Source organism: Stenella coeruleoalba (genome assembly GCF_951394435.1).
Source record: "Stenella coeruleoalba genome assembly, chromosome: X".
NCBI lineage: Eukaryota > Metazoa > Chordata > Mammalia > Artiodactyla > Delphinidae > Stenella > Stenella coeruleoalba.
The window spans coordinates 87,772,258-87,785,823 of NC_137152.1; the positions used below are offsets into that span (position 1 = coordinate 87,772,258).

Consider the following 13,566-nt stretch of genomic DNA (forward strand, 5'->3'; position numbering starts at 1 on the left):
CAGGCTGAATTGTGCCACCTTTCTGTGTCCCCATGATATCTTGTGCATATCACTTGCACTGCTTTTCACACTGTATTATAATCTATGATTTTCTAATTTTTTCCCCATTAACTGGGCATTCCTTGAGGGCAGGGTCTGGATCTTAATTATTTCTGTGGTTTCAGCATCTAGCACAGTGGTAAGCATCTGATGAATTAATTATTGAATGAATTTAAATAATTCATTACATCAGTAAGGGACAAATGGGTACCTTTAAAGAGAGTTCTATTTTCTTCTCTGAAATGCCTTTTTCTCCACACAGACTGATTTTCTGCCACCTCACAGCTTCTTATGGCAGAGACCTCGCCTTAGTATTTGAAACCAACCAATATCTGACAGATTTGGAATTTGTGAAGAATACCCTGGAAGATTCCGGAATGAAGCTTCTGTGTGAAGGATTAAAACAGCCAAACTGTATCTTACAGACATTGAGGTAACTGAGCAGGAGAATTTGTTGTCTGTGTTCATGTAATTTTTTTGTCAATTTCTTTTGTTTTGGGGGAGAGCATGAATAAGGTAATGAGGTCATTCTTCTGTTCTCTGAAGGTTGTACCGATGCCTTATCTCTCCTGCTTCTTGTGGTGCGCTAGCAGCTGTTCTCAGCACCAATCAGTGGCTCACTGAGCTGGAATTTAGTGAAACAAAACTGGAAGCTTCAGCTTTGAAATTGCTCTGTGAAGGCTTAAAAGATCCAAATTGCAAAGTACAGAAGCTCAAGTAAGTTGTCACTATTAGTTTCCATACTGCAAGAAAAAAGTTAAAAATAGTGCAGCTCAAGATGGATGTTGTATGATCAAAACACATTTCAAGGAGTCATGGAGAGGAAGAATAAAAGTGGCAATAACGTTAATGACAGTAATGAAAACCCACACTTACTGAGCAATTACTTTGTGCTAAGCATTCTGCTGAGTGCTTTGTATACATGATTTCCTCTAATGCGCACAACAGCTCTGAGAGATTCAGGTTACTATCCCCATTTTAGCAGATGAGGAAACAGAAACCCAAGTTCAGAAGGCTAAATAACATGGCAAAGGCACAAGTAGAAACCCAGATGTGTCTGACTTCAAAGTCCATGTAGTGACCATAATAAAAAATTTACCATATATATATTAGTCAGGTTTCTCCAGAGAAACAGAACCAAAAAGATGTGTATAAATATATAGAGAGATTTATTTTAAGGAATTGGCTCACGTGGATTATGGCAGCTGTCAAGTACAGTATCTGCAGGGTAGGCCAGCAGACTGGAGACACAGGGAAGAGCCAGTGTTGCAGTTCAAGTCAAAAGGCAGTCCGCTGGCAGAACTCCATCTTCTTCCTGGGAGGTCGGTCTTTCTCTGATAAACTTTCAACTGATTGGATGAGGCTCACCCACATTATGGAGGGTAGTTTACTTTACTCAAAGTGTACTGATTTAAATGTTAATTTCATCTAAAAAGTACCTTCACAGAAACATCTAGAAAAATGTTTGACCAAATATCTGGTACCATGACCTAGCCAACTACTTGACACATAAAATTAACAATCACAACATATATGTGGGGTTTTCTAAAGTAAAATCTCTTTAGCATTAAAGCTTTCTAAATCCACTTTGAATCTCATTTTTTTGGCAAAATACCTCTATTTAAAATTTCCAAGTTGGGGAAATATAGATACGTGATGTCCTTATGAGTCCCCTTCAAGACTGAGTTTGGAGCCTGATAACTCAAGAGAAAATTGAAGACTCAGAGGTTGTAATGTATATCGTAGAAATTCTTGAAAGTGATGGAAGAGAAAGTTGATGGGAAATAGTTCAGGGAATTGGACTACCTAATATGGAGAAACAAAGATTGAGAAGACGGGAAGGTCAGTAAAAACCACTCTTTGTGCCAAAGAAGAAATGTTATATGGATGATGGTGATGAGCTGGGTCTCTCTAAGGATGGCAAATTAATTAGTAATGAACTTATAGATAAATGGAAAGGAAAGGAAAGATCTTTTGACTGTAAACTGTATTAAGGATGATTATAGCATTTTCCCCTGTGATTCAAAAGAAGATATGAGATAGAGTGCTAAAATCCATGCAGGGAATTAAAATGAGATTAGGTCGTGTTGATATTTCCTCCCAATTCTTTTCTTTTGGGGAGCAGTCAACATGTTTTGAGTTCTCATTGGGGGACACAGTGTTGTGGGAGCAACGTACAAGTCCCTCTCATGGGTAAAAGGGGGTTGTGACATATTCAGGGTTGGGGGGGTCTCATATGGGTGAGCCTGTATTTTCTTTGCTCATGATATTTTGCAGGTGGGGAATAGGATGATAAAGTGGCCAATTCTGTGTCTGTTCATCTTTCTTTCTCTCCAGGTTGTGTGCTAGCTTTCTCCCTGGAAGCTCAGAGACTATTTGCAGATATCTTGCCTCTGTTCTCATTTGCAATCCAAACCTCACTGAGCTGGACCTGAGTGAAAATCCCCTGGGGGACACAGGAGTGAAGTATCTTTGTGAGGGTCTCAGACATTCCAACTGTAAAGTAGAGAAGCTAGAGTAAGTTTTTTACAACTATCTGGCATCATCTTATAACTGTTAAACTTGTTAAATGCGTGCTGTGTGCCAGCATCTATGCTTGGTGCTTGCCAGAAGTTATTTCACGTAATTCACTCCTTGAAATAACTATATAGGGTGGGTTTTCTTACCCCATTGTACAGATGAGGAAACTTTGTGGATTGGGGGGAAAAGTGACTTGTCCAAGGTCACACCATTAAAAAGTGGTATAGTCAGGATGTGACTCCAAAATCTATCTCCATACCCCATGCTCTTTCCAGTATACTACCATCCTGTGTGTTTACAGGAGTGATGCTAATTAATATTAACTTTGTAAAGAATACTACTATGTACCCAACACTGGGCTAGATGTGGATGGAGTTATCAGAAGGACTACAAGTGACAGGGCTGCCCTTAAGGACACACAGATGTGAAACAGTTAGAGAGCAACACAGTTCAATGTGTAATCAAGTGCCGAACACTGTAAAATCATTTAGAAATGCCAGATGAGCCCAGGGAAAGGGAGGAGGTCACTGTGGGCTGGAGACCTCAGGAGGAGGCTCTGTGTAAGTGGTGGGCCAGGAGCTGGAACTTGAAGGATGGCTAGGACTTGGCTAAATGGGGAGACTGGGAGAACATTCCCGGGAAGCTAAATGACAGCAGTGGTTGATTTTTCTTCTTTGTCTCTGGGTAGCTTGAGCACATGTTACCTAACAGATGCTAGCTGTGTGGAGCTCTCTTCTTTCTTGCAAGTGAGTCAGACTTTAAAAGAGCTGTTTGTGTTTGCCAATGCCCTGGGGGACACAGGAGTACAGCATCTCTGTGAAGGTCTGCGGCATGCAAATGGTATAATCGAGAATCTTGTGTAAGTGTCTGCCTGTCCTTGTCCTTCTCGTGGGCACTGGCATTTGAGGTTTGGTGGGACTCCCCGCTGCCATGGTTAACCGCCACCTTGGTGTCCCCATCCCTCCAGGCTTTCCGAATGTTCCCTCTCTGCAGCTTGTTGTGAGTCCCTCGCCCAAGTCCTGAGCTCTACCCGGAGCCTGACAAGGCTGCTTCTCATTAATAACAAAATTGAAGATTTGGGACTGAAATTGCTGTGTAAAGGATTAAAACAGCCTGACTGTCAGTTAAAGGATCTGGCGTAAGTATAGTGGACAATAGCCACAGGCAGAGTTCCTTGATGTTTCAGCAACTCCCAAAATTAAGTGATTTTTTTCTGGCCTCGTGATATAATCTCTGCGGAAACAATAAACGAAGACCCAGATAATTTAGGGGGAATAAATCTTCCCCTCTCCATAATCTCTGTTTGGCCCTGGCCCAAGGGATATTTTTTACATGACACTCTGATTTTCTTTTTTCTTTTTTTTTTTTTTTGTGGTACGTGGGCCTCTCACTGTTGTGGCCCCTCCCGTTGCGGAGCACAGGCTTCGGACACGCAGGCTCGGCGGCCATGGCTCACGGGCCCAGCCACCCTGTGGCACGTGGGATCCTCCCAGACCGGGGCATGAACCCGTGTCCTCTGCATCGGCAGGCGGACTCTCAACCACTGCGCCACCAGGGAAGCCCTCTTTTCTTTTAAAAATAAATTTATTTACTTATTTATTTATTTATTTTTGGCTGCTTTGGGACTTCGTTGCTGCGCGGGCTTTCTCCAGTGGTGGCAAGTGGGGGCTACTCTTGGTTGTGGTGCACAGGCTTCTCATGGCAGTGGCTTCTCTTGTTGTGGAGCACGGGCTCTAGGCGTGCGGGCTTCAGTAGTTGTGGCATGCAGGCCCAGTAGTTGTAGCTCACGGGATCTAGATCACAGGCTCAGTAGTTGTGGCGCACGGGCCTAGTTGCTCTGCAGCATGTGGGATCCTCCTGGACCAGGGCTCGAACCCTTGTCCCCTGCATTGGCTGACGTATTCTTAACCACTGCACCACCAGGGAAGCCCGCCACTCTGATTTTCTAATGTGTTTTTCTAGTGGGTAATCCTAATACCTAAAGTGACCCAATGCAGCTGAAATGATGCCAACCTTATCTACCTTACTTCCTGGCAGACTGTGGACCTGTCACCTGACTGGAGAGTGTTGTCAGGATTTGTGCAATGCACTGTACACCAATGAACACCTACGAGTTCTTGACCTCAGTGACAATGCCTTAGGGGACGAGGGCATGCAGGTGCTGTGTGAAGGGCTGAAACACCCCTCCTGCAAGCTACAGACCTTGTGGTAAGTGCACAGAGACTCTTTGTACCCTGGGCTCTTGTTCCAGACTGTATATGAAATGGAGGGTCACTGTGGAACTTGGTAAAACCGGTTTCTTTCTTGAATCCCCAATCCCCCGTAGGCTAGCAGAATGTCATCTCACAGACGCGTGCTGTGGAGCCCTCGCCTCTGTCCTCAACAGAAATGAGAACCTAACGTTGCTAGACTTAAGTGGAAATGACCTTAAGGATTTCGGAGTTCAAGTGCTGTGTGATGCACTGATTCATCCAATATGTAAACTACAAACGTTCTAGTAAGTTACTGTGGTGGGGGAAGTGGGAGAGAGGGGGTCAGGACAGGCACGTTGGGTTTGATCATAGTCATTGCAGTGAGAAAAGAGAAGAAAAACTGAGGGATGTCCATGCCTAGGCAAAATATCAAAGTAAGTGAAATTACCAGTAGGCCTCTTCCTTGGACACAGGGACAAGGAGAGAGGTAGGGAACAGGTAGGTGCTGGATACTACTGCTAAGAAAAACAACAGGGTGTAGGAAAAAGAGCATCAGATCCACATTCTGCTAGGTCTGGCTTAAATACTAGGTCTAGCATCTACTAGCTATATGACCATGCTTACTTACTTAACCTCCCTGAACTTGAGTATCCTTGTCTATAAAATGGGGCTAACATGAGTAGCACCTGACTACCTGATGTTAGCATGGGGATTGCATGAAGTGAGACGTTAATTATGAATGTGCAGCCCCTGGCACGTAGGAGGTACTCCACAAATGTTAGACCCTTTCCCTTTCTTCTTCTAATACCTGCCAGAGGGCTTGATGTTTACATGTTGAGAGTCTTCAAGACTCAGGGGGATGAAGCTGTTGCAGAATTACAGTTACAGAAAGTGGAGGTCTTCACCCTTTCGGGTCAATGTTCACCTGCCAGCTCGGCAGGCTGGCATAACACACAAAGTAATTCTTAATTAGGATGTAGCTCTGCTCTGTTGGCGGCTAACCAGTGGCCAAATGGCCATTTATGTCTGGCATTCAGAACTGGAACACATAATGGAAAATAACGGCTGAGTGCAAAAATTCCACATTCCAAAGCCAATTTGATGGATTGAAGCGTAAATGAAAACAGCATAAAGGCCTGATTACAAGTCTGGCTGAAACAGAAGCTGGTTCTCTACTAGCAAAGTGAAGTCTGTTAGACTCGAGACTGTGGCAATTACTGCCCAGGAAGAGGGAATTATTCACAACATAATAAGCCTCCGGGGTTTAGGACCTCCCTGGTGTCTTTCTCAGAAAAGGGTGACTGGAGTCTGTATTTTCAGTAGGTTGAAATAAACTCAGCAATCAATCCTAATGTTTCTTTAAATATAGAGTAATTTAATGTGGTAGCACCCTATGGTGTGTAAGCTTCAGCAAAGGTCCTAAACGACATCACAGAGAAATTATTTTGTGATGCCATTATTTATTTTTTATTGTAAATTGTTGCACCGTTTCCTGTTTCTCTCACCCTTTGTCTTTTAACCAATGTGCTTCCATTGTGTTTTCAGGCCAACCTTCAAACCCTTGTAATTTGTCAATCTACAAGTTGATAGCAGTGTGCAATAGTGGCTCAAAATACAAAATAAAGGACACACGCACACACAGAGTAGATACCATTCACTGACCTCAAATAAATTTTGAACATTAGAGTGTATATAAGACAGATAACACTGAAATCAGTAGAAATATATACTTGCCCAAGTAAAGTGAGAGGAAACTGTTGATCATTTAATGTGGTGGTGGGCTAGAGAGGGGATAAATCCAGGAGAGCCTCCTAAAAGGGGAGTCTTGTCTGAGAATCGGAAAGGCTGAAGGAAGAAGGTTGTTTTCTAAGAGTTGCTTCAGTATGAGGTCTGAATCTTATTCCTCATTGTATTTTCCCCATAAACTTTCTAGTTCAGTGGTTTGCGTTTAGTAAATGCATATAGGAAACCAGTTATTAATTTAGAGCATCTGGGGGCAAGGCAAGGAGACAGTTCAATAAAGACTAGGTATCTAGACCTTCAGAAGATTGAGGGGAAAAAAAGAGGTTGTGGCCTCAGAGTGACAAGTGCTCACCTTCACTCATTCTACAAGCACTTGCTGAATATCTGCTATGTGCTAAGCAAATGGTGCCAGGTGCTGGGAGACAAGAATGAGTAAGATGAGAGACGTGACTCGTACTCTTTAGGGACCAGTGAACCTAGTGGTAGAGACAGGCACATAAACTTATGAATGCAGTAGGGTAATCATGAAATCTTAAGGGAACCACGGCAGGAGACAACTCACCCAGCCCAGGAGGCTCGGGGAAAGATTCCTGGAGGAAGGGCCACCTGAGTTGAGTCTCGGGACTATAGCCAGGGAAATGGGGGTAAGGACGGAGAAAGGTAGTCCATGCTCAGAAGATAGCATGAGCAAAGGTAGACAGACAATAAGCAGCATGTTTTGTGGTACTTGAGGGGGATAGAGGTGGGAAACCTCTAGGAAGTTCGCTATTGTTAGAGCATAAAGTGCAAAGCAGAATGTGTCAAGAAATGAGACTGAGGGGGTAGGCAAGGCCTTGTATGCCGTGTGTGATTAGTAAGATCTGTTTGCAGAATTCCGGGTTCGAATTCAGTTGTCACTCTTTTCTTTCACATATCTGAGTAGTAGTACATTTGGGCGCCTTTCCTCACCTTTCCAAAACTGGTTCCAAAGATGGAGCCAGTTTTGCTTCCAAAGCTGGTTGGAGAATCAGTCCACTGCCACTGCTGTTTCTTACTGCCACGTGGGGCTCACCTTGAGAACCGATGATCCTACCCAGTCCCACGGAAGCTTGGTGACTGGATGGTGATACCCTGGCTGGCGTGGATCCCTCCCAGCCCTGCAGTGCCGTTATACTTGGACTCCGAGGTTACATATATTTTAGTCCACACCCAAATGTGCAGTCATTGTTCTCTAAAGTACCATATGTGTCAGAGTGTCTGGGTCTAGAAGAGCTCTTTGAATCAGCCACAGGTATGTATGCGTGAAGCCAGTCCTTGCCCACAAAGATGTACGCCCCTGAGTTGAGTCAGGAGCCCCACTTAAGCCTTCTTCTTTCTTCAAGATATTTTATTTTTGGTGCCTTGGTGCCTTTCCCAGGCACTGGGCCTTGGATAAAGCCCCCTAGATCACCCTGACACATGTTCCTAATTCTAAATTTGGAAAGAAGGGGTTGAGAGTAGGTGGTCTCTTAACTCCCGGAAGACCCCCAGGCTTCCTAAGCGTATTGACCTGCCTCTTCTCCAGCAGTGAGTTACACATGTCAGGAGGTAAGACAGCTTTTGCTAAGTCACTCAAAAAATTCTAAAGTTCTTGTTACACTTCCATGGCATTAAATGTCTACTTACCCTACAATTGCATAACTAGCAGGGCTACTCATTTCACTTTGCTAGATAAAGATTAGCTTCTACCTATTAAAAACTAAAAACTGTACCTCACTACACACTTGAAAGTGTTTATACCTTCTTTTGTAGTCAATACGTTTTAATCAGGGCTACACATGTGGAGTTTGAAGCGCCTGCAGGACATTGTGGGAAGTTTTCTAGTAGGTAACAGTTGGATATAGGAGTGTTCCCTGGAGGTGATAGCTGAAGCCATGGCAATGGATGAGATCCTCTAGGGAGAATGAGAAGAGAAGAACCTCTGAGGAACATCTCTTGGGAATTAGACCTGGGCAGTACCAACTTTTAAGAGGTGGGTATGGAAAGGAAAACCCATGGAGAAAACCAAGAGAGAAAGGTGTCCTGGAAGCTATGGAAGAAGTGAGTTTCAAGGAGGAATTGCTCAACAGTGTCAAATGCAGCAGAGATATCCAAAATGATGAGTACTGCAAAGTGTCCTTTGGATTTACCAATTAGGAGGCCATAGGTGACCTTGTCAGGGGCTGTTTAGTGGTGTGATGGGGCTGGAAACCAGATTGCAGTGACTTGAGAAGATGGAAGATAAAGAAGTGGAGAAGGAGTGGAGACTACTTTTTCAAGATTTTTGTGAAAATGAGAAGAAATGTGGGGTTGTAGGCTGGGGAGGGATTGTTCGTTTTCTTTTTTGTCTTGTTTTTTTAGGATAGGCAAATTTGTAAGCTGAGAGAAAGGAGCCCATAGAGAGGGAGAGGTTATAGATACAGGATCAGGGACAGATGGACTCATGGAGCAGGGCCTTGGACAATTGCAGGGAGGGATAGGAGTGAGAGTTCAAGAGGAAGTTAAGCATTTTCTCTTTTGAGATCCGAGGAAGGGAGTTAAGGCTGAGGGAGAAGGTAGATACTGGAGTGGATGAAGTAACTGAGTGGTGGTGTGGTGCAAGTGTGAACAGGAATCTTATCCTTAAGAACAGGAAAGAAAGGTACTGAAGGCGTCTGTTGGCTTGACTTGACACAAGATTCTTTTCATTTTTCATAGCATTGACACGGATCATTTACATGAAGAAACATTCAGAAAAATAGAAGCTTTAAAAATGAGCAAGCCTGGAATCACCTGGTAGTTTCCAAGGAGAGCCCCTGAATCAGCTGCATATAGACCTCCTCTGTCTGGCACCATCTCTAACAGTTGTGCAGTATTCTTGTTCTAAACCTGTTAACCTTTGCTGAGGATGCTAGTGTGAAACAAGCAGCAGTGATTGCTATTTCTTACATAGACCCACCCACTAAATAGGATGTAAAAGGTGGAAGCACCTTAGTTGAAATGTCTTCAGCAATAATACCTTACATTCTTATATTGTGTTACAATGTTTACTGTGTTTTTACAAAAACCTTCCAAGGTTGGAAGATGAGGCTCAGAGAAGTTGTGACGAGCTCCAAGTCACACAGCTCAGTGGGAGAGTTGGGACTAGCATCCAGCCAGGTTTCTCAATACTCAGACAGGGCAGGGAAACAATAGAAAAAAAGACATGTGAAGGAGTCCACTTAAAGAGACAAGATACCTGAAATAATTAAAGAACAAGAGGGTGGACAAACACATGTTATATATTATGGTGCTGATTTTAAGTAAAACTGTAATTCACAAAAGAAAGTGAGAGGAATGAGTTGGGTTAATAGGTAAAGGCTTCATCGAGGTGAGACTTAATGTGGGCATTGAGAATGAATAGGATTAAGATGCGGGGAGATACACTGGCCAGTGGCTATAAGACTGCAGGCAAAAGGGCTATGTTTGTGAGCAGCTCACCAGAAGCACCTAGGGAGAGAGAAATACTTGCATTAGAGTTTCTTGAGCTGCCACAATATTCATATCCTAGGCTCCTGAGGGTGCTCTCCAGTTCCCAGGCTCCACTCCCTTTCTGAACTTTTAATACCTCCCCCATGTGTTTGTTCTTGTTCATAGACTCTTATGACTGACTCACTACTCATCCCTCACAGCGTATTCCATAGCCTAGCATGGATCCTGCACAAGCCCATGTTTCTATCTCTGCCTGGCTTCCACAAAACACTAGATGAGACAAGTGGAGAAAGGGAGTGCCAGGCAAGGAAAATAGCACAGAGCCTGTGGGACCGACAGAAAAGCAGGCTGACCTGATTAAGGTGTAGAGCTGTCTCTGGAAGCTACTTACTAGCTGTGTGACCCTGAATAAGTCACTTGGATTCTTGGAGCCTCAGTTTTCTAACCTATAAAATGGGGGTAAATTGACATTAACCTTGCAGGGCTGCTGTTCCCAGCATGGTGCCTATCCCACAGTAGGTACTGATTAATGGTAGCTGTATGTATGAGTGTGTTTATAGTTGAGCTGTGTAGTCTTTGAGCCCCCAGACCGTGTAGTCAGTGTGAACTGTGCATTTGAACTAAATGTGTGTGCTGGAGGTGGTGAATCTAGTGGGGGAAGAGACACACGGTGGAAAGTTATTGCAGGCGAGAGGTCCAGCTCTCCATGTCCTCATCTATTATCAGGTATTGTTCCCTGCTGCCCTGGGAGGTGGTAACTCTCAGAGACCCGGTTTGGCCTGAGAAGAATGGTCAAGGTAGCAATTTGTTTCCAGTTTTCTCAAGTTCTTCTTTCCCTTTAGTTATTTAACACTTATTTATTGAGGATTTATTATGTGCCAGGTTTTGTGCTAAGTGTTGGCTTTACAGAGGTGAATATACCTTTTTCTGTGCACTTTCCTTACTGTGTTCTCTGACTGCCCTGGTCCCTCTGTCAGTCTGGTGAACATCTGATAAAATTCAGTCACATTAAGGACTCAAAGATATAACGTTAAATGAAAAATTGCAGAACCCTGTGTGTGTGTGTGTATGTGTGCGTGTGCGTGTGTGTGTGTCCTGTTTGTGTACAAAAGGATAAATATGCATGTGTATGTATGTGTCCAGGGTATGTAAGGAAGGATATATACAAGAAATTGCTAACAGAAGTTACCTCTGGCAAGAGGAAGTTGGCAAGCAGGGGCACTGGGAGAACACGAAAGGAACTTTTCATTTTCATCTATAGCCTTCTGTTTTACTTGTTTTTTACCATGTGCATGTATTACGTTTATAATTAATAAACTTGATGTTAAAAATAAAACTTATTCATACTGAGGGGTTATTTTTCTTCTTTTAAGACATGACAATTTAGAAGAAAATACAGGGCAGTCATACATGACATAAAAACCCAAAGGAAGAGAAAGATCTGACAACATCAAAATTAAAAATTTCTTTATGAAAAAAAAATCACCATAAATAAAATTAAAAGAATATTGATAAACTGGAGGAACATATTTGTCACATGTATAAAGATAAGACTAATGTCCATATATATAATAACAAATGTCCAAATATAAATAACAAGTCAGTATGAAAAACAAAACATAGAGGACTTCTACTTCCAGCAATAATGAAGTAACAGTGAGTGGATTTACCCTCTCACATGAGCGACTCAATGGTCAAAATATGGGAAACAGCAGTTTCCAGACGTTGGATAACAGGCAGAGTTGGGACAAAAAATAGCAAGATGGTAGTTTTGAACAGAACTGTATCAGTAGTCATATTAAAGTCAATGGTCTCACAGCAACCCAATTAAAAGGCTGAGATTGGTAGAATGGAAAAAAATATATTTTAAAGACTCAACCATATGCTGCTTATAGATAATCCATTTTAAATATAAAAAAAAAATAGGTGAAACATAAAAGATGGGGAAAGGTATACTATGTTAACATTATTTTTTAAAAAGCTAGAGTGACTATTATCAGAGAACGTACACTGCAAAGGAAAGAATATTAACAGAGGTAAAGAGGGCCATTTCATAACTGGCTAATTAATCATGAGGACATAACAATCCTAAAGATATGTGCATTTTAGTAACATTCAAAATACATGAAGAAAAAAATGACTTGAGAAATAGACAAATCCATAATTTTAGTCAGAGACTTAAATATCTTTCTCAATAATGAATAGACCAAAAAGACAGAAAATAAGAATATGGAAAATTTGAATAACACAAATAATATATTTGACCTAATTGACGTCTATACAACACTCGATCCAATAACAACAGAAAACATTCTTTACAAGCGCACATTGAATATCATGATAGACCATATCTGGATCATGTAACAAATCTCAATATTAAGTTAAAGGATGCAAGTCATACAAAGTGTGTTCTCTGACCACAATGGAGTTAAATTAAAAATCAGTAAAAAAAGAAATACATGGAAAGTCCTCCAAATATTTGGAAAGAATTACACACTTCTAAATAATCCATGGCTTAAGAGTAAGTCTCAAGGGAAATTCGAAAGTATTTTCAACAGAATGAAAATGAAAACATGAGACATATTTTAGAAAAGAAAGGTCTTAAATCAATGACTTAAGGTTACATAATAAAAAACTAGAAAAAGGAGATCAAATTTAATCCAAAGTAAGCAGAAAAAAGGAAATAAAGATAAGAGCATAATATATATTGTATGATTACATTTTTAGAAAATTCTAGAAAATTCAAAGTATTCTTTAGTGACAGCAGATTAGTGGTTGCCTAGTGACAGCTGAGGAAAGGAAGGGATACATTATAAAGGTGCACAAGAAAACATTTGGGTGTGATGGATATGCTCATTATCTTGTTTGTGGTGATTATTTCAGTCAAAGCTCATCAAATTGTACTCTGACAATATATCTAGCTTATTGTATGTGAATTGTACCTCAACAGAGCTGTAAACACATACACAAACACACACAAACATGTCTGAAAGAGTCATTTAAGAACACGTGTTGGCTAAGCCCCTTATTCTGCACATAAGGATCCTGGGATCCAAAGAAGTCAAGGTCACACAGCCAATTCATGATAAGACTGAGATTAGAACTTGTGTCCTTATTCCTGGTCTTGCTCATCTTAGCATACTAAAGGCAGAGCTCAGATCAAAGGAATAAATTGCAAATGGTTGGTCTTCAGTCTTTTGTGGCATACCAGTGGGAAGGAGACATGTGAGTGATGAAAAGGGGTGATTTCCCAGGGTTCTTACAGTGATGTGCCGGAACTGGCTCATATTGACTGGTGAAAGTTGATGGTTACATTTTCAGGAATTTTGCAATCAGTTGTTAAAGCCATCATTAAAAAATCACATGATATAAACTTGCAATTACATAAATTTTATTAAAGGTAATAAATACTCTAGACTCATGACTTCCTACTAATTTTTATCAGATTTTACTATCATCTGTGCTCTTGAGGTAACTCACATCTGTTGTATTTGTGTAGTAGAAATGTTAAATAATGGTGTTTTACTCTGCATCTCTTCGGTAGCTTGAAAATGGCCATAATGGGAGTGTTTACAACACAGAAATGGGCAAATGCTACAAATTAGGGATCCCCCTCCTCCCCCTC

The 13,566-nt window shown here is 41.7% G+C and overlaps 1 protein-coding gene across 8 annotated transcripts in view; it reads left to right on the top strand.

Annotated features, from left to right (window-relative positions):
- Positions 1–11,270, top strand: part of LOC307179918 (NACHT, LRR and PYD domains-containing protein 12-like) — a 48,057-nt gene extending 36,787 nt beyond the window's left edge. For 7 of the 8 annotated variants that reach the window (XM_079909767.1, XM_079909763.1, XM_079909762.1 and 4 more), the window contains 8 exons: positions 302–472; positions 586–756; positions 2,377–2,556; positions 3,248–3,418; positions 3,527–3,697; positions 4,597–4,767; positions 4,886–5,056; positions 9,189–11,270. In XM_079909767.1, the coding sequence (XP_079765893.1) occupies positions 302–472; positions 586–756; positions 2,377–2,556; positions 3,248–3,418; positions 3,527–3,697; positions 4,597–4,767; positions 4,886–5,056; positions 9,189–9,270 (1,288 nt within the window). In that variant the 3' untranslated portion in view covers positions 9,271–11,270. The remainder of the gene's footprint in view (positions 1–301; positions 473–585; positions 757–2,376; positions 2,557–3,247; positions 3,419–3,526; positions 3,698–4,596; positions 4,768–4,885; positions 5,057–9,188) is intronic. The other variant, XM_079909768.1, reaches the window with a different exon arrangement.
- Positions 11,271–13,566: the final 2,296 nt, after the last annotated feature.